The sequence below is a fragment of the Pleuronectes platessa genome, chromosome 22 (genome assembly GCF_947347685.1).
Source record: "Pleuronectes platessa chromosome 22, fPlePla1.1, whole genome shotgun sequence".
NCBI classification, from domain to species: domain Eukaryota; kingdom Metazoa; phylum Chordata; class Actinopteri; order Pleuronectiformes; family Pleuronectidae; genus Pleuronectes; species Pleuronectes platessa.
The window spans coordinates 1,655,057-1,681,956 of record NC_070647.1 but is presented as its reverse complement, the minus strand read 5'-3'; the positions used below and the strand labels follow the sequence as shown (position 1 = coordinate 1,681,956).

Sequence of the window (26,900 nt, the reverse complement as noted above, 5' to 3'; positions counted from 1 at the left end):
GATAACCACAAGTCATGACCATGAATGATCCTGTGGGTTTTAACCTCTGGTCTTCATTCTACTCAAACACGTCACAAGCAGATCTTTACTTTCACTTTTCCTTTTCCCCGGATTTAAGTGACATAGAGGCTGATTCTAAATTCCCATTGGCTCAGAGGATGTCACCGCCTCACAGTTTGTCCTCTTCTCACCTGGTTTTGTCACTTTTCTCCACAGTCCGGCTCTCTATGAAGACAGGAGCACATCTACCTTCAGCCCAGTAAAGAGGAACACACCACCGCTCACCATGTTCACTGTACTTTCCCTGCTTCTACTGACAGGAGCAGACAGCGCGACAGCTTGTGAGTTAAAGTCCACGTTTCTACTTTGTTTGATGTGTTTGGTCGATTTCAAGTGAAAGGAAAATTGCTCCATTTTAAAACACACTAAAATGATTCATGTTGGTTTATAAAAAGTTGTGAAGAAATAACAGGTTCAGATTGTTGATATGAATCATTGGCCACGGCCTCGGACCTGCTGTTCTGGTTTTGCTTGAAACTCTGGTTTTGCCTTTAATATATATATATATATTTAGGAGAGGCGGTGGTCTAGTGGCAGAAACTTGGACTATGGGCCGAGAAGGTCTCTGGTTCGACTCCACGGAGAGACAACAAAAGACGAACCTGGATTGATCTGTCCAAAAATCCAAGAGTCTCCCTACCCTATCTAGTGCCCCTGAGCAAGGCACTTTCCCCGAGCACTGTACATGGCTGCTCACTGCTCTGTGTGTACTGCACCAGATGGGTCAAAAGCAGAGATTAAATTTCCCTTCCTGCATGAGTGTGCCTTTGCATGACTGTGCATGTGTTTGGGACAAATAAATGCATCTTTTATACTGCACTACATTAAAACGACACTTTCCAGCGTCTGGAGCGACTGAGAAAGACACTGAGTGACATAAAGACTGCCTTGCTCAGCCCAAGAACTTGATAATTTTTTGAAATATCGTATTCTCCACTCTGACCCTCCACGCTACACCTTCACGGCGCGTGGAGTGATCACGTCGGGGGGACACCAGATTTTAAAGTAACATTTAACCCCATTTACATTCTGTTTATATAGGTTTGTATGTAGTTAATTTTGTTGCTTTGTTTGTTGTGTGGTTTAACGTGTTTTCAATCTTGACCTGTTCCTGCCCCTGTGATTTCACGAACCTGTGCTGTTGCACTTAACATATATTAATATTTCTTGGAGGTGAAACTCTCCAGGTGGCATTGTGGCATTTTTGGCAGGCTTTCACATGTAAAGGGTAAGAGACATGTTTTAGTTTTTTTCTGTTATTTTGTTGAACTATTTATTGACGGGCATCTTCTCTGTGTTTTTTGAGTGTTGTGTATGTACAGTGGTAAAGCAAGAACAGCAGTGTTTAAGTCTGCGTTTAATTCAACATACCATTTTGTCAGGCCTTGGTGCCGCTTTACCTCGTCAGCATAGATAATGCGTGGACACCTCAGTGTGAGGCAAGCTTTGAGTCCTTGAAGTCAAAGTTGGTCTCGTCCCCAGTGCTAGTATATGCCAACTTTACACGGCCTTTCATTTTAGAAATTGATGTCAGCTATATTGGTCTCGGGGCTGTACTCTCACAGGAGACAGACAATGAAGTGAAACCCGTAGCCTATTGCAGCAGAGGCCCTCAGCCCACCGTGCGCAACATGTGGAACTATAGTTCCATGAAGCTGGAATTCCTTGCAATCGAGTGGGCTATGACGGAGAAGTTCCGGGAGTATTTGTAGGGGCATAAGTGCCTTGTCTATACTGACAACAACCCGTCGAGCTATCTCAAGTCAGCTAAATTGGGGGCCACAGAGCAACGATGGGCTGCTAAGTTGGCCACTTTGACTTTGCAATAAAGTATCGTTCAGGTCGCAGCAACAGGAACGCTGATTTAGTTGCTCATGTCTCTCCTGGCACTTCAGTCCACCTAGGCTTTCAGCAAGGGCCAAACCGCCACACAGATCCAGGGTTGTCCGCAACTCAGTCCCTAGTCTCAGCTCTCCCATCCCACTCTGCATCTGATCTCCGCTCCTTGCAGGAGGATGATCCATTCCTCAAAGATGTGTTTGTGTTTTGGCGACGGAGAGTGCCGCCTACCTCGGCTGAAAGTCAACAATTGTCCAAGCCAGTCATGGCGATTTTGCGCCAATGGGACCGCTTAGTGGAGAAAGACGGGGTTCTTCTCCGCCAAGTCTTCTGCTCAGATGGGGGAGAGGAGACTCTCCAGTTAATCTTCCTGCAGTCCTCAAGCAGGAGGACTTGAACCAGCTTCACCAAGAGCACGGCCACCAGGGCATCGAGCGAACTACAGAATTGGTCCGACAGCGCTGTTATTGGCCAGGAACGTCTTCAGAGATTAAGAATTGGGTCCAAGAGTGGGAGCGCTGCTAAGTCGCTCAGGACTCAAGGCACGTGCTACATAGTGTTATGGGCCACCTGGTTGCCTCCCGACCCATTGAGATCGTGGCCATCGATTTCACGCTCTTGGAACCTTCCCCAAACGGGTTACAAAATGTCCTGGTAATGACAGATGTTTTTAGTAAATTTACTGTAGCTATCCCTACACGGGATCCACGAGCCTCCACTGTGGCTTAGGTCTTAGTTCATGAGTGGTTTTATAAGTTTGGTGTTCCGGGCCAAGGAAGGAACTTCGAGAGTTATTTGATTCTTTGTACTTTGTCAACAAATCCCGTACTACCCCATACCAACCTCCTTCATGACCTGCAAGAATCACAGAAACGGGATTGGGCCTCCTGTCTGTCCCAGGTGCTGTTTTGTTACAACACCACAACTCATCAGGGCACTGGAGAGTCGCCTTTCTTTCTAATGTTTGGACAGGAACCTCAGCTTCCTGTTGACTTCCTCCTGGGTCAAGTTCAGGAGCCAGTACCTGGCGGGGTGCAGGACTGGGTGGTTGAATACCAAGCTCGACTCAGAGTTGCTTTTGAGGGTGCTTGTGAACGGTTGTTGGCGGATGCTAGCAAAAGAAAAGCGGGGCATGGTCAGCGGGTCCGAGACCTACCTTTCACAGTAGGCCAATTAGTGTATCGACCAATTAGGTTGACATAAAATCCAAGACCTTTGGAATTCCATGGTCTACCAGGCTGTGAAGGCTCCCTGCGGTGATGGAGCAGATTACACGGTTACTCCTGTGAATGACCTGCATAAGGTCAGAAACGTAAATCGGGACATGTTAAAGGCCGTGGTCCAGCATGAGGCTGCCATCCCCCACATAGGATGCCCTCTCCGCCGTCTTTGGCGGAATGGGATGATGATTCCTCTAGACTCCTGGGTTTTGGTTCCTAAGACCCTTTTTCCACAGTCTGCGGTGGTTCCAAGTACCAGAAGTCTTGAAAGCCGGGGACCATCGGGTGTAGTAGCGCGTCAGCGTGCGGGGTTCAGCTACAGCTGGGGAGACTCCCTCCCTCCCGGTTGCTGGGACGGTGTCTTGGCCTGATAGGGTGAGGCCCTACTCCTCGTTGACCGTCGTTTTACATTGTGTTTATATAGGTTTGTATGTGGTTTATTTTGTTGCTTTGTTTTTTTTTTTTCAATTTTGACCTGTTTTAATTATCTTTTTATTGTTGGTCAGGTGCTGTGGGCCGGAGGCAGCGACCCAATTCCTGGTGGTGGGAGTTCTTCACAACCCGTTTTGTTTGGTTTGCAGTGTGACGGGTGGTTTGCTTATAAATCCCTCCCCCTTTTCTTTGGTTCTCGTCGCCGTGGTAAGTCCCAGCCCTGTCCCGTTGTCAAGTGTTAATTAATTTGTTAACTAGTGTTTTGTATGTTGTTCATTGTGTTTTTGGTTACATGTATTTGATTTATTTAAAGTGATTTTCTTTTAGTTTAAACATGTTTCTTGCCCCTGTGATTTCACAAACCTGTGCTGTTGCACTTACAGTTTTTCACAATTGTTAACACACGTTTTTCAAAACAATAACGGCTTTCTCAAAACTTCACACAGACAACTGAAAACCTCACACACAAAATGCTAAACCTGACACTCCCTTTGCAAGATGACACTTTGCCATCAAATCGCTTAACTGTTCACAAAATGGAACTCGTGTTTTCATTCGGTACACACAGCGATATTTTCAAATGACACACACATACCATTCATTGAGTACACACAACTAAGCATTTGCTTGCACACTACCAAGTATTTACAGCACACTGAAGTGCAAAATTGAAAACACAATCATCCAAATGGAACACACCATATGAATGACAATGACTCGAGAATGAGCCATTTCTCCTTTTGTAAAATGTCTCAGTGTAGGCCTACTTTTTCATAGTCAAACATAAAACAGAACACAAATATGCAGCATAAAAAGGTTTATTTCAGTACACACAGAGAACAGTACAGTACTGTAAACCGGCCTGCTCAACCCCCCCCCCCCCCCCTTCACAAAAATTACAGTTTTTCACAATTGTTAACACATGTTTTTCAACACAATAACGGCTTTCTCAAAACTGCACACAGAAAAATAAAAACCTCACACACAAAATGCTGACAGGCCTCGACACTCACGTCGCCACAGGCCTCCTCCATGGCCTGGAGCAGTGGGACCCGGTCCCGTTCATATACCTTCCACCTCCAAGCTGAAAATAATTCCTCAATGGGATTCAGGAAAGGAGAATAAGGTGGAAGGTATAGAACGGAAAAATGTGGGTGGTCCTGGAACCACTCACGCACTTGAGCAGCCCGGTGGAAGCTCACATTGTCCCAGATGACAACGTGATCGATCCGCTGTGGGTCATCTACCTGGCCAGGTGGTACCAGCAAGTCATGCAGGCCATCCAGGAAGATGAGGAGACGGGCAGCGTTATAGGCCCCTAGGTGGGCATGATGGTGCAAGATCCCATGGTGATTCATTGCAGCACACATTGTGATGTTCCTACAATGCTGGCCGGGGACCTCAACAATGGCCCGCTGACCAATGACGTTTCTGCCCCGTCGCCTCCTCTTCACCAGGTTGAATCCCACCTCATCAATAAAGATGTACTGTTACAACACATGAGCTGTGTCATGCTCCTGGATCCACTGACACAGACAGCATGAGAATGCAAGTTACAGTATGGACACAGAGAGGTCAACACAGTGGGCTACAGTGAGACACTGTAGAAAAGGAACAATATTGGATTACAGGTACAATACATGCATGTGTCAGTGCTGAATATATGGTACTTAGAAGCACAAACTCTCGCCGTAACTCCTTGATGCCTGTGTTCCGTTCGAATGGGACCCTTTACACTTGTTTCATCCACATGGCATTCCTATGAAGAATACGCTCCAATGTACAGAGGCTGGCGGTCTGGACGTTTCTAAATGTAGCATGGTCAGCCAGGATCCTATGTGTATATATGGATAAATATACATTGATATATAAAGAGAGAGAAACCAACTGTTTCAGGACTTTAAGAATAAAAGTATCAAAGAGTAAATGGAAATTGAAGTAGTTTCACTTCACATTAAACACTCTGCAGTAGAAAATATTATTTTAAGTTGTTAGATTGAACCCGAATATATTTGAACTTTTTCTTGCAGGGATTCACTCTATGAAGTATTTCCTCACTGGGTCAGTACCAAACTTTCCAGAGTTTGTGGCTGTTGGTTTGGTTGATGAAGTTCAGATCGGATACTATGACAGCAACACAAAGAAAGTAGAACCCAAACAGGACTGGATGTTAAAGGCAACTGATGCACAGTACTGGGAGAGGCATACTCAGCTTGCTTTGGATGAACAGCAGGTCTTCAAAAACCACATTGAAGTCTTAAAGGAACGCTTCAACCAAACTGGAGGTTTGTTTACACTTTACTCTCTGATAATAACATAACACACACACATAGACATACACACACTCTCCCTCACACTCTCACACCAATAAACACACACCACAATCACACACACACACACACAATTACACACACTCTAAAACACAATCACAGTCACACAAACGCACTCACACATTACAGCTTTTTTCGATTGCATAAACACTAAAATCAAAAGTATTACACAATTATCAAACCTGACACTGAAAGAGCAAAACATGGGTCCAGAACTGCACCACTATAAGCACAATGTCAGCTTCGCACTTTTTGCAAAACAATACACACAGTGATCTGCAAAACATTAAACACACTTGTATACAAGATGTCACTTCCTTGCAATTCCTAAGCACTGCCTGTCAAATGACCACCCCTATGGGCCAATTGGTTAAACACAGCCATCAGGTGTTCAAACACATGATTGCTTACAGTTTTTTTCGATTGCTTAAGCACGATTTTCAAACCAGGGCCCGGTGTTTCAAACACTAAACACAATCAGCACAACCACACACCCAATCAGCAGAACACCTCAGATCCTTTGCAAAACTAAACACTCTCGTAAAAACTGTACACTTATTTATCCAAACCATATTTTTTTGCCATATGAAACACACACGCTTCATATTACTTAATTCTGCTTTAGCCAGTTACACACTGCTGTTGCTAACCTTAAACACTTTTAGCAATTCCAGTTCTCAGTGATTAGAGTACTGTAAGTGAGGTACTCTGAGAAAGTGCAAATATACAATAAATTCACCAAACACTACACAGTGCAGTCCCATGAAAAATGAAATTATTTCTCTCCATATCCCCAAATCTGTCAACATGTCAACATGGAGAATCACAACAAAACATGTCCCAGTTTTCATGCTACTACAAGAGTGTGCATAACACTGTAAGCTCGACAAATATCAGACAAGCAGAAAATTCTGTATCCAGTACAGTTTCAATGAGGGGTACCTGAGCCTGGGGCCGGAGATCGTAAACCCTCCACCGCAATGCAGAGAAAAACTCTTTGATTGGGTTAAGAGACGGAGAGTATGGTGCAATGTATGGTACTGTAAACTGTGGATGGTGTTGAAACCAGTTCTGGACCAGAGCACAGAGGTGGAATGACACATTGTCCCAGATGACAATGGATTGCATCTGGTGCCTGTGGTTTACTGCTGTGACGATGTTGTGTAATCGGTCCAAACATTTGAGAATGTGAGGTGTGTTGTAACGGATCATATTGGCGTGACGGAGGAGGACCCCATTCTGTGTAGTGGCAGCACAAAAGGTGATGTTACCCCTACATTGCCCTGGGACATGGATTATAGTCCCGTGGCCAATGATGTTTCTTCCCCTCATTCGTGTTCTCGTCAGGTTGAACCCAGCCTCATCTATGTAAATGAACTCATGCTGGATCTCCTCAGCATCCATCTGTAAAACTCTCAGAAATACAGTGAAAGACAAGATTGTGTAGTTCAGCATAGGTCTGGAATACAGTACATTTACATTATGAAAGTTATGTGTGCAGTATGCAACATCACACACAACATCATTACTAATGCTGCAGCCGCGGCCTTCTCCTCCTCCGTGGATTCCCCCTCTCACCCTCACTCTTCTTCTTTTTTGAGCACAAACACCATTTTGGTTGAAAACAGGTGAACTCAGCTAATGCATTTTTAAAGTGCTTAAACCTGATTGGTGTGTCTATAATTACAGTTTTTCTCGATTGCTTAAGCACGATTTTCAAAACAGGGCCCGTGTTTTCAAAACACTACACACAATTAGCACAACCACACACCCAATTAGCAAAACACTACAGATCCTTTGCAAAATTAAACACTCTTGTAAAAACTATACACTTCTTTTTAAAAACCACACTTTGTTACCATATGAAGCACACACGTTTCACATTACTATACTCTGTTTGCACGAGTTACACTCTGCTGTGATAAACCTAAAACACTTTTAGCACTTCTACTTCCCTATGAATAGAGTAGGCTACTAGCAACAAAGTACAAATATAATGTAAATTCACCAAACACTACACAAGACCAATGTTGCAGACTGAAGAAACTCGTTTATTTCTCAACACGCCCAAAATGTTGACATAGAGATTCATAATACTATAACCAAACGTCTCTTGACGTATTGTAAGTTAAAAAAAAAACAAAAAACTAGACATTGTCTCTTCGCCTAGCTGGATCTGGCCAGAGAATTTCATCAACATCGCAGGCAATGTTGTCATTAGCAAGACACCTTGGAAAGAAACGTCTTGAATGATGAATCCATCCTTGCATTGCTGCTACCTCCATCTGGTCACAGGCCTCCTCCATGGCTTGGATGAGGGGTACCTCAGCCTGGAGACGGAGATCATATACCTTCCACCGCCATGCTGAGAAAAACTCATCTATAGGGTTGAGGAATGGAGAGTATGGTGGAAGATATAGGACGGTGAAATGTGGATGTTGCTGAAAACAGTTCTGAACCAGTGCAGAGCGGTGGAAAGACACATTGTCCCAGACAACAATGTATTGCATATGATTGATTTGATTTGCTGCTGTTATGTTGTGCAATTGGTCCAAGAATGTAAGTATGAGTGCTGTGTTGTAAGGGCCCATATGGGCATGGCGGTGGAGGACCCCATTCTGTGTAATGGCTGCACAGAGTGTTACATTACCCCCACGTTGCCCTGGGACATTGACTATAGCCCTGTGGCCAATGATGTTTCTTCCCCTCCTTCGTGTTCTCGTCAGGTTGAACCCAGCCTCCTCTACGTAAATTAACTCATGCTGGATCTCCTCACCATCCATTCGTAAAACTCTCTGAAAAACAGTGTCAGGCAAAATTGTGTAGTTCAGTGTATATCTAGTATACATATTACAGTACAGTAAAAGACTGAGACAGTATGCAAGATCACACTGCTAAAGTGAATACATACCTCTGCATAATCATGCCGCAGTCGTTTCACCCTTTCGGAATTGCGCTCGAAAGGCACTCGATAAATTTGCTTCATTTAAATATGTATATTTTTTAGGATGCGTGCCAGTGTTGATGTTGAGACCTGATGGATATCGTTGAAAATGGCGTGGTTATTGACAATGTTAGCTTGGAGCTGCTGAGTGTTATAGCATTGTTGGCCAAAACCATGTTTACTATCTCCCTCTCTTGCTGTTCTGTGAACATAGGAGGCCTTCCCCCTTGTCGTCCCTGACCCTCAATCCTATGTAGAAAAAAAAAACAGTATACAATAGTGCAGTAATTTCACAGGAAAAGGTAACAGAAGTGCTGATAGTGCATAGAATACAGTACTGTAAGCAGTTGCTGAAACCGTGCAGATGTTTTTGATATGATGATATTTTTACAATACCTATTTTCCAGTCGAAATGTTCTCATCACACTTGCCACTGTACATCGGCTTAGATTTGGCTGTACTCGCAGTCCAGCCTCCCTCAGCCTCAGGCCGTGGTTGACAACGTGGTCAACCAGTGTTGCGCGGATCTCATTTGTCAGATTTGGTCCTCTTTGGGCACCTTCTTGTCTTCCTCTTCCTCTTCCTCCCCTTGCTCCTCGTCCTCGTCCTCCTCCTCCTCCTCCTCGTTGTCCTCGTTGTCCTCGTCCTCCTCGTCCTCCTCGTCCTCGTCCTCCTCGTCCTCCTCCTCCTCCTCCTCGTCTTACTCTTTCTCTGACTCTTTCCATTGTGCTTGAAGAACGATGAACTCACCTGCTGCTTTTTATAGTGCTTACACACCTGATTGGTGTGTCTACAATTACAGTTTTTCACAATTGTTAACACACGTTTTTCAAAACAATAACGGCTTTCTCAAAACTGCACACAGACAACTGAAAACCTCACACACAAAATGCTAAACCTGACACTGCCTTTGCAAGATTACTCTTTGCCATCAAATCTCTTACCTGTTCACCAAATGGAACTCATGTTTTCATTTGGTACACACAGCCATATTTTCAAATGACACACACATACCATTCATTGGGAACACACAACTAAGCATTTGCTTGCACACTACCAAGCATTTACAGCACACTGAAGTGAAAAATTGAAAACACAATCATCAAAATGGAACACACCATATGAATGAATGAGCCATTTCTCCTTTTGTAAAATGTCTCAGTGTAGGCCTACTTTTTTCATAGTCAAACATAAAACAGCACACAAATATGCAGCATAAAAAGGTTTAGTTCGGTACACACAGAGAACAGTACAGAACTGTAAACCGGCCTACTCAACCCCCCCCCCCTTCACAAAAATTACAGTTTTTCACAATCGCTAACACACTTTTTTCAAAACTCCACACAGAAAACTAAAAACCTCACACACAAAATGCTGACAGGCCTCGACACTCACGTCACCACAGGCCTCCTCCATGGCCTGGAGCAGTGGGACCCGGTCCGTTCATATACCTTCCACCTCCAAGCTGAAAATAATTCCTCAATGGGATTCAGGAAAGTAGAATAAGGTGGAAGGTATAGAATGGAGAAATGTGGGTGGTCCTGGAACCACTCCCGCACTTGAAAGCTCACATTGTCCCGGATGACAACGTGATTGATCCGCTGTGGGTCATCTATCTGGCCAGGTGGTACCAGCAGGTCATGCAGGCCATCCAGGAAGACGAGGAGACGGGCAGCGTTATAGACCCCTAGGTGGACATGACGCTGCAAGATCCCATGGTGATTCATTGCAGCACACATTGTGATGTTCCCACCACGCTGGCCGGGGACCTCAACAATGGCCCGCTGGCCAATGACGTTTCTGCCCCGTCACCTCCTCTTCACCAGGTTGAATCCCACCTCATCAATAAAGATGTACTGGTACAACACATGAGCTGTGTCATGCTCCTGGATCAGCATGATAATGCAAGTTACAGTATGGACACAGAGAGGTCAACACAGGGGGCTACAGTGAGACACTGTAGAAAAGGAACAATATTGGATTACAGGTACAATACATGCATGTGTCAGTGCTGAATGTATGGTACTTACAAGCACAAACTCTCACTGTAACTCCTTGATGCTGTCTGTGTTCCGTTCGAATGGGACCCTGAACACTTGTTTCATCCACATGGCATTCCTATGAAGAATACAGTCCAATGACGGTCTGGACGTTTTGTAAATGTAGCATGGTCAGCCAGGATCCTAGTTTTTATTGGTCTGAGTGTGATAGAGTTGTTCTGACGAACCATATCTACAATGTCAGTCTCCTGTTCGGCTGTGAAAATCAGTGAAATTGCTCAACAGACCTGAATGTTTAGAGATTTTAGTATTTGTGTGTTGTAGGTTGATGCTCTGACATTTTACTTGAGAAGTGTGTGCAACAACTGAACATTGTGTGTAGTGTTTTGACAACAAGGTGATGCGTAATTGACATCAGAGTGTAAACAAGGAAAGTCAGAGTCTAATGCAGATAAGGGAGTGTGAAGTAGTGCCAAATTGGGTCGAGCGATTGGTACATGAAGTGAAGGTTGTGCAAATTGTGCAGAATTTTCACTTTTTGTGTGTTAACAACTGAGAAAAACTGTAAGCAAACGAGTGTTTGCACACCTGATGACTGTGTTGAACCAATTGGTTGGACGGTGTGGTAATTTGACAGTCAGTGCTTTGGTATTGCAAGGACGTGACTTCATGATAGATTTTTGTCTGTAATGTATGTTAAGTGTGTTTAGTGTTTTGCAAATCACTGTGTGTAGAGTTTTGCAACAAGTGTGAGGTTGACAATGTGCTTATAGTTGTGCAAATATGGGCTGATGTTTTGCTTCTTGAGTGTAAGGTTTTGCTAATAGTGTACTACACCTAATTTTAGTGTGTAAGCAATCCAAAAAAGCTGTAAGCCATCATGTGTTTGAATACCTGATGGCATTTAACCAATTGTTTAACCAATTGGCCCATAGGGGTGGTCATTTGACAGGCAGTGCTTAGGAATTGCAAGGAAGTGACATCTAGATATATTTCTGTGTTTAATGTATACAAGTGTGTTTAGTGTTTTGCAGATCACTGTGTGTATTGTTTTGCAAAAAGTGTGAAGCTGAAATTGTGCTCCTTGAGTGTCAGGTTTGATAACTGTGTTATATTTTTGATTTTAGTGTTTATGCAATCGAAAAAAGCTGTAATTTTAGACACACCAATCAGGTTTAAGCACTTTAAAAATGCAGCAGCTGTGTTCACCTGTTTTCAACCAAAATGGAGCTTGTGCTCAACAAATAAGAAGAGTGAGGGTGAGAGGGGGAATCCACGGAGGAGGAGAAGGCTGCGGCTGCGGCATTAGTAATGATGTTGTTTGTGATGTTGCATACGGAACAAATAACTTTCATAATGTAAATGTACTGTATTCCAGACCTATGCTGAACTACACAATCTTGTCTTTTACTGTATTTCTGAGAGTTTTACAGATGGATGCTGAGGAAATCGCATGAATTCATATACATTGATGAGGCAGGGTTCAACCTGTCAAAAGCAAGAAGGAGAGGCAGAAATATCATTGTCCCAGGGCAACGTGGGGGTAACATTACCTTTTGTGCTGCCACTACACAGAATGGGGTCCTCCTCCGTCACGCCAATATGGGTCCTTACAACACACCTCACATTCTCAAATGTTTGGACCGATTACACAACATCGTCACAACAGTAAACCACATGCACCAGATGCAATACATTGTCATCTGGGACAATGTGTCATTCCACCGCTCTGCTCTGGTCCAGAACTGGTTTCAACAACATCGACAGTTTACTGTTCTATACCTTCCACCATACTCTCCGTCTCTAAACCCAATCAAAGAGTTTTTCTCGGCATGGCGGTGGAGGCGATCTCCGGCCCCGGGCTCAGGTACCCCTCATTGAAACCTGTACTGGATACAGAATTTTCTGCTTGTCTGATATTTGTCGAGCTTACAGTGTCATGCACACTCCTGTAGTAGCATGGAAACTGGGACATGTTTTGTTGTGATTCTCCATGTTGACATGTTGACAGATTTGGGGATATGGAGAGAAATAAATTCAATTTTCATGGGACTGCAGCAATGGTCTTTTGTAGTGTTTGGTGAATTTATTGTATATTTGCACTTTCTCAGAGTACCTCACTTACAGTACTCTAATCACTGAGAACTGGAATTGCTAAAAGTGTTTTAGGTTAGCAACAGCAGTGTGTAACTGGCTCAAACAGAATTAAGTCATATGAAGCGTGTTTTTTTCATCTGGCAAAAAAATATGGTTTTGATAAATAAGTGTATAGTGTTTTGTTTTGCAAAGGATCTGAGGTGTTCTTCTGATTGGGTGTGTGGTTGTGCTGATTGTGTTTAGTATTTTTGAAACACCGGGCCCTGTTATGAAAATCGTGCTTAAGCAATCGAAAAAAACTGTAACACACACACACCCGCACACACACACAGACACACACGCCCACAATTACACACATGAACACACGCACAATCAAAAGCACACTCACACAAACGCACACACACACACAATCACACATAAACGCACGCACACTCACACAAGCACACAATCAAACTCACATTTATACACACACACACAGACATTTTCTTTAATCAGATTTGATCCAAAGTATTAATAATAAAATGATGATGATAATAAATATAGTTGTTTTAACTCCACTGTAGAATGTAAGTCATAATTATGAAATACTAAGTCCAAAATATTTCAATAGATTTTTAAATGATCAGTTAAAATTTTAAATCTCAGATGTTTTCTGATGTTTCTAAAAAATTATTTTGTTGCTTCTTGTACTTTTTGATAAATTAAAAACAGTCACAGACATTTGCACTACTTTCTGATATTTCTTTTTGTGTGTGTGTGTGTGTGTGTGTGTGTGTGTGTGTGTGTGTGTGTGTGTGTGTGTGTGTGTGTGTGTGTGTGTGTGTGTGTGTGTGTGTGTGTGTGTGTGTGTAGAAGATGTGATAATAACAGCTCAGATCTCTGTCTCTCTCTCAGGTGTTCACATTTACCAGAAGATGGCTGGATGTGAATGGGACGATGAGACTGGAGAAGTTAAAGGTTTTCTTCAAGATGGTTATGATGGAGAAGACTTCTTATCATTGGACATGGAGACAGAGACATGGATCGCTCCAACACCAAAGAGTGTCATCACCAAACTGAAGTGGGATCAAAATAAAGCTCAACTTGCATTTCTTAAGAACTACTACACCCAGGAGTGTCGATCCTTTGTGAAGAAATTCCTGGAGCACGGGAGGAGCTCTCTGCTGAGAACAGGTGACATCACAGAACCTCCATCAACTGAATGTTCCTCTTTCTTCCTCAGTGGCAGCGAACGGGATACCTTAACATCAGCTTAAGGATTGATTGGTTATTGATTCGATATTGGTTCCTGGAGGTCAACGGTCAAGGTCAGAGTGACCTCATGTTACTGTGAATGTGACACAATAGCACTGCCCCTATACTAGGAAACTTCATTACATCTGGCACAGTTCACTTGGAGTCACTGATGAATGGATTAGACCGGGTCCTCTGAAGGAAGCCGTCCCTGAATTGAGACCCAGCCGGAGCGTCCTCCCTCCTCACTGCCCGACCGACCTGCACTCACTTTGCACTTTAACAAAAAATACCAACATTAATCAGAAGTGATCGGGACCTGTCCACTACAAGAAGTTTACTTCATAAATACTGTGATATAAAACCTGTCAATAAATACTGAGATATTACTTTTACGTCATATCGTCCACCCCAGTGTCTTTGCATCACTTCAACGTCTGTCTCTCACTCACATCTCACAGTTTGTTCTCTTGTCTCGTATATTAACAGACATGACTAATGCAACATAAATGGAATCAAACAGGAATGATGTTATTAGTGTGCAATACATGATAATAAACCATAAACTGTCTTTTTTTTTCCTCCCCAGAGCTTCCCAGGATTTCTCTTCTCCAGAAGTCTCCCTCCTCTCCAGTCAGCTGCCACGCTACAGGTTTCTACCCCGACAGTGCCATGTTGTTCTGGAGGAGAGACGGGGAGGAGCTTCATGAGGACGTGTACCTCGGAGAGGTCCTCCCAAACCATGAAGGGACCTTCCAGATGAGCGTTGACCTGAAGGTTTCATCCATCTCCCCTGAAGACTGGAGGAGATACAAGTGTGTGTTCCAGGTCTCTGGTGTGAAGGAGGACATCGTCACCAAACTGGATGAAGACTCAGTCCAGTCCAACAGAGGTGAGACTGGAACCAGTGATGACGCTGGGAAACACACATTTCATCTACAACAGGGGTGTCCAAACTTTTAATCCCGAACGCCACATACAGAAAAAAATATGAAGGACTGGGCCACTCACGCCGCCACGCCCCCCTGCCCAGTGCGCCTCAATTGTCGCTCAGGGCTGGGGGGGGCGTGGCGGCGTTCTGAGGGACAGCTGGCAGGTCAGGGGTGAGTTGGGCGCCACCTAGTGTCTAAACTGAGAAGTGCAATGCAGTGGGCCATAGTCAATCAATCAATCAATCAATCAAATTTTATTTGTATAGCCCGTATTCACAAATTACAATTCATCTCATAGGGCTTTAACAGGGTGCCCTATCCTCTGTCCTTAACCCTCAGCAAGAGTAAGTAAAACCTACTAAAAACCCTTTTAACAGGGTAAAAATATGTAGAAATTTGATGCAGGCCAATTAAAATGGATGGCGGGCCGCAGTTTGCCCGCGGGCCGTAGTTTGGACACCCTTGATCTACAAGAACAGTCCTTCAGGTCATGTTTGCTGATGTGTAGCAGGAGAAGTTTTCTTTCATCAATGTATATTAATACATTTAGATCTGTGTTAAACATCATGTGATCCTGAATAATAAGTTAGTTTTAATCTATCTGCAACAGTGTCTGAGGATTGTATTACTATTATTATTATGACAGTCATTATGTAGAGATTAAAAAAACAAGTAGAAACAACAGCAGGACAAACTCACACGTTTGGTGTCTGTGTGTGTTTGTTGTGTCTCAGGACAGGATTGTGTTTCAGGGAGATTCTTGTCATCCAACCTGCTTCAACTGTTTAGGTTGTGATGCTTTGTTTTTTTATTCCCTCAACAGAAAAGCCCATCAGCGTGACCACCATCATCATCATCACTGCAGTCGCTCTCGCTGTCGTCAGCCCTCACATTGGACTCATCGTGTATAGGAGGAAGAAAGGTGAGAGACCAACATAGAAGCTTTGTCCAAAAATTTTCTGGTGTTTTGATTTCAGACTTTCTAATTAATGCTCGTTCAGATCAAACCTCATGAAACAAACTTCAGTTCCTCACACACCAATTTCTGTTTCAGGAGCTGCAGGGTTCACACAAAGTTTTCTAACTTCCCTCTGCACCATAGACTGTTTATAAAAAGCTCTGCACAATGAGTCCTGCACACAAACAATAAAAAGTGACAGTATGTTGTCAATCGTTTGAGGGGGATCGCCACGAGAGAAAAACATGACACAATCCTGTTTGTGTTTTTACTGTAATAACTGAAATCATTTGTATTTTCTTTTTATTTCAGCCCAAAGTACCTCACCTGGTAAGTTAAACTTCTATTTCTACTTCCCATAATTATTTCAATGGGTACGAGGCTCCCCACGGGAACCTGACCCAGTGCACGACTCTAGTAAACCCTTTGTAGATTAGATAGGGTTCATTTTGTGCTGAAGAGAGTTTTCAGGACTGTATCCTGCAGTGTTGGTGGTTTGTAATAAAAGTGTCTGTTCAGGGGAGGATGGACTAACGATGTGTTTCTGACGTCACAGCTGGAACAGATCCAGGTGCCTCAAAGCCGCTGAGATCAGGTGACAGAGGTTCTAATTCTCCAAGTGAAACATCCTCCTGAACACAGTGAGTTGCTTCATCTGTTCAACAAGACTGACTCAAACTAAGTGCAAAGCAACATATGTGTGATCATGTGTAAAACCTCTGTTTTATTTAGAAATAAACAAAATTGCTGAGAGCAAGAAACAGATCAGAAACCTTCACGTTAATAGGACAAATTAAAACTCAAATATCAGCAATTCAAATGTTAACAAACCAAATATTTACTGCTAATCAATTTAAGATTAGTGTATTTTTTCTGAGTAAACTTAAACTTCACTGAGAGAATCATGGAAAAAATGTTTTTACCTAACACAAAGAGTGAGACATTTCTAGGCATTTTTCATCACTCAGGGTGGGCCTTCAGAGTGGGTTCCCGGGCTTGGCTGGAGCTGGAGAATTTTTTCTACCATCTATTGTATTTTTCCCTTGTAAAACATGTGGGACATTTTAAGGCATTTTTGCTATACTGTAAAGTGCCTACAAGTGTCCCATGTATTTTTTGTTTTGTTTTTACCTAACACAAAGAGTGAGACATTTCTAGGCATTTTTCATCACTCAGGGTGGGCCTTCAGAGTGGGTTCCCGGGCTTGGCTGGTGCTGGAGAATTTTTTCTCCAATGTATTGTATTTTTCCCTTGTAAAACATGTGGGACATTTTAAGGCATTTTTGCTATACTGTAAAGTGCCTACAGGTGTCCCATGTATTTTTGTACATAACACAAAGAGTGAGACATTTCTAGGCATTTTTCAGCACTCAGGGTGGGGCTTTAGAGTGGGTCCCCGGGCTTGGCTGGTGCTGGAGAATTTTTTCTCCCATATATTTCATTTTTCCCTAACAAAACATTTGGGACATTTCTAGGCATTTTTGCTATAACGTAACGTGCCTACAGGTGTCCCATGTCCTTTTTTTACATAACACAAAGAGTGAGACATTTCTAGGCATTTTTCAGCACTAAGGGATGGGCTTTAGAGTGGCTCCCCAGGCTTGGCTGGTGCTGGAGAATTCTTTTTCCCATGTATTTCTTTTTTACCTAACAAAACGTGTGGGACTTTTCTAGGCATTTTTGCTATAATGTAAAGTGCCTACAAGTGTCCCATGTATTTTTTTTGTTTTTTACCAACAAAAAGAGTGAGACATTTCTAGGCATTTTTTCATCACTCAGGGTGGGCCTTCAGAGTGGGTTCCCGGGCTTGGCTGGTGTTGGAGAATTTTTTCTCCAATGTATTGTATTTTTCCCTTGTAAAATACAATACATGGGAGAAAAAATTCCCCAGCACCAGCCAAGCCTGGGGAGCCACTCTAAAGCCCAACCCTGAGTGCTGACAAATGCCTAGAAATGTCTCACTCTTTGTGTTAGGTAAAAAAAAAGCACATTGGACACTTGTGGGCACTTTACATTATAGCAAGAATGGCTAGAAATGTCCCAAATGTTTTGTTAGGGAAAATACAATACATGGTAGAATAAATTCTCCAGCACCATCCAAGCCCGGGGACGCATTCTAAAGCCCCACCCTGAGTGCTGAAAAATGCCTAGAAATGTCTCACTCTTTGTGTTAGGTAAAAAAAAAGCACATTGGACACTTGTGGGCACTTTACTTTATAGCAAGAATGGCTAGAAATGTCCCAAATGTTTTGTTAGGGAAAATACAATACATGGTAGAATAAATTCTCAAGCACCATCCAAGCCCGGGGACGCATTCTAAAGCCCCACCCTGAGTGCTGAAAAATGCCTAGAAATGTCTCACTCTTTGTGTTAGGTAAAAAAATGACATGGGACACTTTTAGGCACTTTACATTATAGCAAAAATGCCTAGAAATGTCCTACACGTTTCGTCAGGGAAAAAAGAAATACATGGGAGAAAAAATTCTCCAGCACCAGCCAAGCCTGGGGAGCCACTCTAAAGCCCAACCCTGAGTGCTGAAAAATGCCTAGAAATGTCTCAATCTTTGTGTTAGGTAAAAACAAAACAAAGAATACATGGGACACTTGTAGGCACTTTACATTATAGCAAGAATACCTAGAAATGTCCCAAATGATTTGTTAGGGAAAAATACAATACACGGTAAAAAAAAATCTTCAGCACCAGCAAAGCCCGGGGACCCACTCTAAAGCCCAACCTTGAATGCTGAAAAAATGCCTAGAAAGGTCTCACTCTTTGTGTTAGGTAAAAAAAATGACTTTGGACACTTGTAGGCACTTAACTTTATAGCAAGAATGCCTAGAAATGTCCCAAATGTTTTGTTAGGGAAAAATACAATACATGGTAGAATAAATTCTCCAGTACCATCCAAGCCCGGGGACCCATTCTAAAGCCCCACCCTGAGTGCTGAAAAATGCCTAGAAATGTCTCACTCTTTGTGTTAGGTAAAAAAATACATATGACACTTCTAGGCACTTTACATTATAGCAAAAATGCCTCGAAATGTCCCACATGTTTTTTTAGGGAAAAATACAATACATGGAAGAAAAAATTCTCCAACACCAGCCAAGCCCGGGAACCCACTCTGAAAGCTCACCCTGAGTGAAGAAAAATGCCTAGAAATGTCTCATTCTTTGTGTTACGTAAAAAGAAAACAAAAAATACATGGGACACTTGTAGGCACTTTACAGTGCAGCGAAAATGCCTCAAAATGTCCCACACGTTTTATTGAGGAAAAATACAATACATGGGAGAAAAAATTCTCCAGCACCAGCCAAACCTGGGGAGCCACTCTAAAGCCCAACCCTGAGTGCTGACAAATGCCTAGAAATGTCTCACTCTTTGTGTTAGGTAAAAAAAAAGGACATTGGACACTTGTAGGCACTTTACTTTATACCAAGAATGGCTAGAAATGTCCCAAATGTTTTGTTAGGGAAAAATACAATACATGGTAGAATAAATTCTCCAGCACCATCCAAGCCCGGGGACCAATTCTAAAGCCCCACCCTGAGTGCTGAAAAATGCCTAGAAAGGTCTCACACTTTGTGTTATGTAAAAAAATGACATGGGACACTTTCAGGCACTTTACATTATAGCAAAAATGCCTAGAAATGTCCTACACGTTTTGTCAGGGAAAAAAGAAATACAGTGCCTTGCATAAGTATTCACCCCCCTTGGACTTTTTCCGATTATGTACTGTTACTAACTGGAATTCCAATAGACAGATAAAGATAGATAAAAATTTACAGAGAGTCTGAAATCTGCTGTAATGACTGCTAGCGAGCTATTCATTTAGACAAAAATAAACAGAAATGATGTGCAATTCTCTTGCGAGCAGCCACCTGGCTGCTCTTCATCTCTAGTTGATCCCGGGTCCACGTCATTGATTCCTCTCTGATCTTGCCACTCAGTTACAGGAGAGTTGTGAGAGAGAAACTGTTCACTCTTTGGTTCTTCTATACAGTGGTCGATCTCCTTATAAGTAGGAGTAAACATAACGGCATCGTTTTTCTGCTTCAGTACAAGCTGCTCTCCCTCCTGACTGGTGCAGAGTTTCTCTTCCTCTTCTTTAATCTGTGGAGGCTGTGGGTCCTCTTGGTCCAGACTGGCGTTCCTGTCCTGGTCACTGAGAACCTCCTCCTCCTTACAGAAATGTTGCTGTGGGCGCTCTAAAGGAACAAATGCACACAAGAAATAGGGCACTACTGTGATGAGGGAATAAGAGTCAATAAGGGATACTATAAAAACACTTTGAACTTCATACGAGTCCTGCTCCTGTGTTATTTTTCATTTGACCATTCTGCTTTTACACACCTGTACTGTGTAGTTTTATCTCAGGTTTCCAAACAAGATCCAGTAGTCTGCGCTGATAATTAATGTCTTCATTGTACTCAAAGATAATATTCTGAGGGACTCTGGGTATTTCTTCAGGAGCAGCAGTTGGTGTCTGTGGGTCTTCTTGGTCCAGACTAGAGTTTGTCTCCTGGCCACAGAGCTGCTGGTCAGTGAGAACCTCCTTCTTCTTCCTACATACAGTGCCTTGCATAAGTATTCACCCCCCTTGGACTTTTTCCCATTATGTACTGTTACTAACTGGAATTCAAATAGACTTAAATAAACTTTTTCCCGTTTGATCAACAAAACATGCATAGTACTTTGGAGGTGCAAAATAAATTTTATTGTGACACAAACAATAATGAGAACAAAAAAGTTGACATCTGTTGGGTGCATAAGTATTCACCCCCCTGTGTCAATACTTGGTAGAACCCCCTTTCGCTGCAATTACAGCTGCAAGTCTTTTGGGGTATGTCTCTACCAGCTTTGCACATCTAGAGATGGAAAGGTTTGTCCATTCTTCTTGGCAAAAAAGATGAAGCTCAGTCAGATTGGATGGAGACCGTCTGTGAACCGCAATCTTCAAGTCTTGCCATAGATTCTCTATTGGATTGAGGTCTGGGCTTTGACTGGGCCATTTTAAGACATTAACATTCTTTAATCCAAACCATTCCTTTGTAGCTCTGGCTGTATGTTTAGGGTCATTGTCCTGCTGGAAGATGAACCTCCGCCCCAGTCTCAAGTCTTTTGCAGACTGCATCAGATTTTCTTCAAGGATTTCCCTGTATTTGGCTCCATCCATCTTTCCCTCTATTCTGACCAATTTCCCTGTACCTGCTGAAGAGAAGCATCCCCACAGCATGATGCTACCACCACCATGTTTCACTGTTGGGATGGTGTGCTCAGGGTGATGGGCAGTGTTGGGTTTTCGCCACACATAGCGTTTTGCATTGAGGCCAAAAAGTTCAATTTTGGTCTCATCTGACCAGAGCACCTTCTTCCACATGTTTGCTGTGTCTCCCACATGGCTTCTGGCAAACTCCAAACGGGATTTTTTATGGATCCCTTTCAACAATGGCTTTCTTCTTGCCACTCTTCCATAAAGGCCAGATTTGTGGAGTAGACGACTAATAGTTGTCCTGTGGACAGATTCTCCCACCTCAGCTGTGGATCTCTGCAACTCCTCCAGAGTAACCATGGGCCTCCTGGTTGCTTCTCTGATTAATTTTCTCCTTGTCCGACTCTTCAGTTTGGGTGGACGGCCTCCTCTTGGTAGGTTTGCGGTTGTGCCATATTCTTTCCATTTTCTTATGATGGATTTTATGGTGCTCAGAGAGATGTTCAAAGCTCTGGATATTTTTTTATAACCTAACCCTGCTTCATATTTCTCCACAACTTTATCCCTGACCTGTTTGGTGAGCTCCTTGGTCTTCATGATGCTGTTTGTTCAGTAATGATCTCAAACAAACTCTGAGTCCGTCACAGAACAGGTGTATTTATACTGAGATTAAATTGCAGACAGGTGGACCCTATTTACTAACTATGTGACTTGCAAATGTGACTTGTGAATGCAATTGGTCGCACCAGATCTTTGTTAGGGGTTTCACAGTAAAGGGGGTGAATACATATGCACTCAACACTTTTCAGATTTTTATTTGTAAATAATTGTGAAATCCATGTAATATTTCCCCCCACTTCCAAATGATGCACTATTTTGTGTTGGTCCATTACATAAACTCACGATGAAATAAATTTTAATCTGTGGTTATACCATGACAAAATGTAGAAAAGTCCAAAGGGGGTGAATACTTATTTAAGGCACTGTACATGGGAGAAAAAATTCTCCAGCACCAGCCAAGCCTGGGGAGCCACTCTAAAGCCCCACATTGAATGCTGAAAAATTCCTAGAAAGGTCTCACTCTTTGTGTTATGTAAAAAAATGACATGGGACACTTGTAGGCACTTTACATTATAGCAAGAATATCTGGAAATGTCCCAAATGTTTTGTTAGGGAAAAAAGAAATACATGGGAGAAAAAATTCTCCAGCACCAGCCAAGCCTGGGGAGCCACTCTAAAGCCCAACCCTGAGTGCTGAAAAATGCCTAGAAATTTCTCACTCTTTGTGTTATGTAAAAAAATGACACGGGACACTTGTAGGCACTTTACAATGTAGCAAGAATGCCTAGAAATGTCCCAAATGTTTTGTTAGGGAAAAATACAATACATGGTAGAAAAAATTCTACAGCACCAAACAAGCCTGGGTACCCATTCTAAAGCCACACCCTGAGTGCTGAAAAATGCCTAGAAATGTCTCACTCTTTGTGTTCGGTAAAAAAATACATGGGACACTTGTAGGCACTTTACATAATACAAAGAATGCCTAGAAATGTCCCAAATGTTTTGTCAGGGAAAAATACAATACATGGTAGAAAAAATTCTCCAGCACCAGCCAAGCCTGGGGACCCACTCTAAAGCCCCACCCGGAGTGCTGAAAAATGCCTAGAAATGTCTCACTCTTTGTGTTAGGTTAAAAAAATAAATAAATACATGGGACACTTGTAGGTACTTTACAGCCCATGATTGATTGACAATGACAAACAATAGACCAATAATATGTGTCGATGCTGGCAACACACTGCTAGCCCTCTGTAGCCAATTGGCCGGCCCAATTGGAGGGAATTTAGAGAGGAAGAAGAGAAAAAAACAACAAAAAAAAAAACATAGCGGACCAGACCGGCCCACATTGGGTCAACGGCCCACCGGGACGATGCCCGGTATGCCAGATGGCCAGTCCACCCCTGCCGTGGACCCACTCTAAAGCCCCACCCTGAGTGCTGAAAAATGCCTAGAAATGTCATACTCTTTGTGTTAGGTAAAAAAAAAAAAAATACATGGGACACTTGTAGGCACTTTACTTCATAGCAAAAATGCCTAGAAATGTCCCAAAGGTTTTGTTAGGGAGAAATACAATACACTGCAGAAAAAATTCTCCAGCACCAGCAAAGCCCGGGGACCCACTCTAAAGCCCCACCTTGAATGCTGAAAAATGCCTAGAAAGGTCTCACTCTTTGTGTTATGTAAAAAGTGACATGGGACACTTGTAGGCACTTTACAGTGCAGCAAAAATGCCTAAAAATGTCCCACACGTTTTATTGAGGAAAAATACAATACATGGGAGAAAAAATTCTCCAGCAGCAGCCAAGCCTGGGGAGCCACTCTAAAGCCCAACCCTGAGTGCTGACAAATGCCTAGAAATGTCTCACTCTTTGTGTTAGGTAAAAAAAAATGACATTGGACACTTGTAGGCAATGTTTTGTTAGGGAAAAATACAATACATGGTAGAATAAATTCTCCAGCACCATCCAAGCCCGGGGACCCATTCTAAAGGTCTCAATACTGTAAATACATAAAATACGTGGCTTTGTGGAACTTAACATTTCATTTTTATTTCTTTTTTCTCTCTTCAGGTTTATGGACGAGAAGCAGTGTCACCACAGTCTCCCCCTTACGCTGGGAATTCATTGATTATTCATCACTCAAATCATAAGCTGATATTCAGGGTCAGACATTGATTGAAATACAAGCAACACAACTGACATATACGAAAAATTAGTGGTGGTGTTGATTAAATTTGATCTTTTAGTTAAAAATAAGAAATGTTAACTACCCTCTGATAAACGTTTGTTTAAATATTGGTAAATCAAATGAGGATTATTAATTTTTCTTTACCTGCAGTACAGTAAAACACATTTTCAAAAACAATAAAAGTATCACAACACTGTTCACATACAGTTAATTTAAAGATCATCTTAGTTACAGTTTCATATTCCTGGTGTTGGTGCATCCTTGTAAAGTCATGTAAATAATACAAATATAAATATAGATATATAGACACCCAAACATCCTCATTTTAGGGTCTGGAAATATAATCTGTCTTATGATTCCATGAATCTGTTGGTATGTGACTCACGTATTTCGAGAACCGTTCATTTTATCAGCTTCACACTGGACCTGTGTGTTGTTAAGGACACACGGAAGTGCAGTGTTGAATCTGGTGTGATTTGGACAAGTGACACAATCAATGTTAATAGAATTCAAATAAACAGGCGACCAGAGCTCTGTAGCAGCTGCGGCTGGGTCTCGTCAGCGTCAGTGACTTTGTTGATCGGGACGATAGCACCAGACTCTCTAGTTGTGCTTCTGCAGACGGAGTTTTGAACAAACAGGAGAACGGCTCTTTGTGAGTCCAGCAGCAGCTCTTTTTATTTTATTTCTATTTTGGCCTGAACAAGAAATGAATTAATCCAGAGTTGCTTGTTTTTGTTTGTTTGGTTATATTCACGCTTTGCTGTGTTCTTAACCTTTAAAATTCATTTGAGTGGAGAGTATAAAAGGGTTGTGGGATGTTTTAAATATCTCATGTGAAATGTTGTGTTAATATTTCCTGTTAGTTTTTAGGGACAAGAGACTTTTCTGTTTTAGCCTCGTTAACATTTACACTGCAAAAATGAAAAGGTTCGAACAGCGCAAAATTACTGAACTTATCTGTTGTGAGTTTAAAAACGTCACTGTGGTAGTGGGGGATGGTCAGCGTCGGCTACAGGAGGGAGGGAGTGGAGATGGGGTGCTGGGATCGGTGCCTGGGAGAGAGTCTAATTGTGCTCAGGTGTTCCAGTTCCACTAATGACTCTCTCCCCTTATCAGCAGTAGCGAGCTGGGGCTCGGCACGGGCACGAGAGGAGCCAGTGCACGCCCGGAGAAGGAACGATACGCTGCAAAGCGAATGAGAAGTTTGATTTATGTTTTGTATGGGTGTCTGGAGAAATAAAAGAAGCTACTGAGACACACTTACCTGCGTCCCCACTGTTTCCTGACAACTAACCCACGGTGACAAGGGAGATCCTGTTACACTGGAACCCAACCAGATCATGGAACAGGAGAGGGACCAGAACCCAACACAGCCGGCCGTGGCGCTCGGCCAGATGATGGAGGGCTTCGCGGCCATGCAGCGAGAGCAGGCCGTATTTAATCGGCAGTTCCTGGGGATGCTCCAGAGCCAGATGGAGCATATCTTCTCCCAGTCAAGAGTAGCGCCGTCCCCCGCGGCCCGCTCCCCGGTGGCGGGTATTACCCTCCATAAGATGTCGGAGACGGACGACCCGCAGTCCTTTATGGAAATGTTTGAGTCGACGGCGGCGGCGTGTGAGTGGCCGTCGGAGGAGTGGGCAGTGCGGCTCCTTCCCCTGCTTTCGGGGGAGGCACAGACGGCGGCGCTGGGGCTGCCGCCGGCAGCGAGAGCCGACTACCGGCACATCAGGAGGGCAGTGCTGGACCGGCTGGGGCTGATGCCGGAGGACCATCGCCGGAGGCTCCGGGACGCCAGGCTGGGGGAGGACCGGCCGTTCGCCTACGCGCAACAGCTGTGTGATGCAGCTACACGGTGGCTGCAGTCTGGGGGCTCCTCAGCGGAGGACACGATGCTTTGGAAGGTGGTCCTGGAACAGTTCGTGTGGGGGCTACCGGACCGGACCTCGGCGTGGGTGTGATATCACCGACCAGCGACGCTGGAAGCGGCGGCCGCCTCACCACCTCGCCGTACATCCTGACGGCCGGGGCGGAGGCAACCGCTCCCCTACCCGGACCCGACCGACCCCAGCCCCTCGGCGAAGGGGCCCTCCTCAGTCCCATAACCCCGGGCGGGGCCCACCTGATCCCCGTTTTAACCCTGTTTTGTCTCGGTGCTTTCACCCGCAGGTCCCAGCCGCTACAAGCACCGCTCCCAACCCGCAGGGGGCGCCTCGGATGCCGGGGCAGGAGTGTTGGAGGTGCGGACAGCTCGGACACTTCCGGGAGGCGTGCCCCCTCATGGAGGTGGTGCAAGTGATCCGGGTTGACGGCCCTGCAACACCCTCCCCCGGTCCGGGAGCGACATACAGCATCCCGGTAAGAATTCAGGGGGCTGTACATCAGGCTATGGTGGACTCAGGCTGCATGCAGTCCATGATCCACCAGAACCTGGTTCGACCCGGGGCTTTGGTGGAGGCTTGTTGGGTAGATATTAGGTGTGTGCATGGGGATATTCACAGATACCCGATGGTGACAGTGGAAATTAGACACCAGGGGAAAAATAATAGAATAAAGGTCGCGGTTAGCTCCCACCTGACGCACCCCCTAATCCTGGGGACTGATTGGCCGGGGTTTCATTCTGTAGTGGGGCAATGTGTGGGGGTGCGCTCACGACAGACAGGGACATATGACGTGTGCGCTGCGCGCCGAGGTGACGCGAGGTTGTCCGACACTGCAGACAGGGGGGAGGAACTAGCAGTGACTCCACAGGAGGCGCCGCTGGTTCCTGAATTTCACTCCATGGAAGATTTTCCACTCGAACAGTCTCGTGATGACACTCTACGCTCAGCCTTTGATCAGGTGATACAAATTGATGGTCACATGGTGCGCCCTGACGCTGCGCAGACGTTCCCATA

At 43.8% G+C, this 26,900-nt stretch overlaps 1 protein-coding gene across 4 annotated transcripts; it reads left to right on the top strand.

Annotated features, from left to right (window-relative positions):
- The first annotated feature begins 130 nt into the window (after positions 1-130).
- Positions 131-25,265, top strand: LOC128429022 (major histocompatibility complex class I-related gene protein). 4 transcript variants are annotated; one of them, XM_053415310.1, is made up of 10 exons: positions 145-341; positions 3,626-3,758; positions 5,009-5,182; positions 5,582-5,836; positions 13,817-14,095; positions 14,745-15,047; positions 15,911-16,009; positions 16,358-16,375; positions 16,602-16,686; positions 23,886-25,265. In XM_053415310.1, exons 4-9 carry the CDS (start codon positions 5,593-5,595, stop codon positions 16,679-16,681), a joined length of 1,023 nt encoding a protein of 340 aa, XP_053271285.1. In that variant the 5' UTR covers positions 145-341; positions 3,626-3,758; positions 5,009-5,182; positions 5,582-5,592; the 3' UTR covers positions 16,682-16,686; positions 23,886-25,265. The 4 variants fall into 4 exon arrangements, with proteins under 4 accessions (XP_053271282.1, XP_053271285.1, XP_053271283.1 ...); XM_053415308.1 differs by lacking the exon at positions 5,009-5,182 and having other exon boundaries at positions 185-341; XM_053415309.1 differs by lacking the exons at positions 145-341; positions 3,626-3,758 and adding an exon at positions 4,639-4,900.
- The last annotated feature ends 1,635 nt before the right edge of the window (positions 25,266-26,900 follow it).

Bases quoted from the DNA above. Each gene is read 5' to 3' on its own strand.
- LOC128429022 (XM_053415307.1), top strand. From the start codon at position 287: ATGTTCACTGTACTTTCCCTGCTTCTACTGACAGGAGCAGACAGCGCG. The intron at 342-5,581 runs GTGAGTTAAAGT...TTTTTCTTGCAG, and splicing joins AGCAGACAGCGCGACAGCTT to GGATTCACTCTATGAAGTAT. The intron at 5,837-13,816 runs GTTTGTTTACAC...TCTCTCTCTCAG, and splicing joins ACGCTTCAACCAAACTGGAG to GTGTTCACATTTACCAGAAG.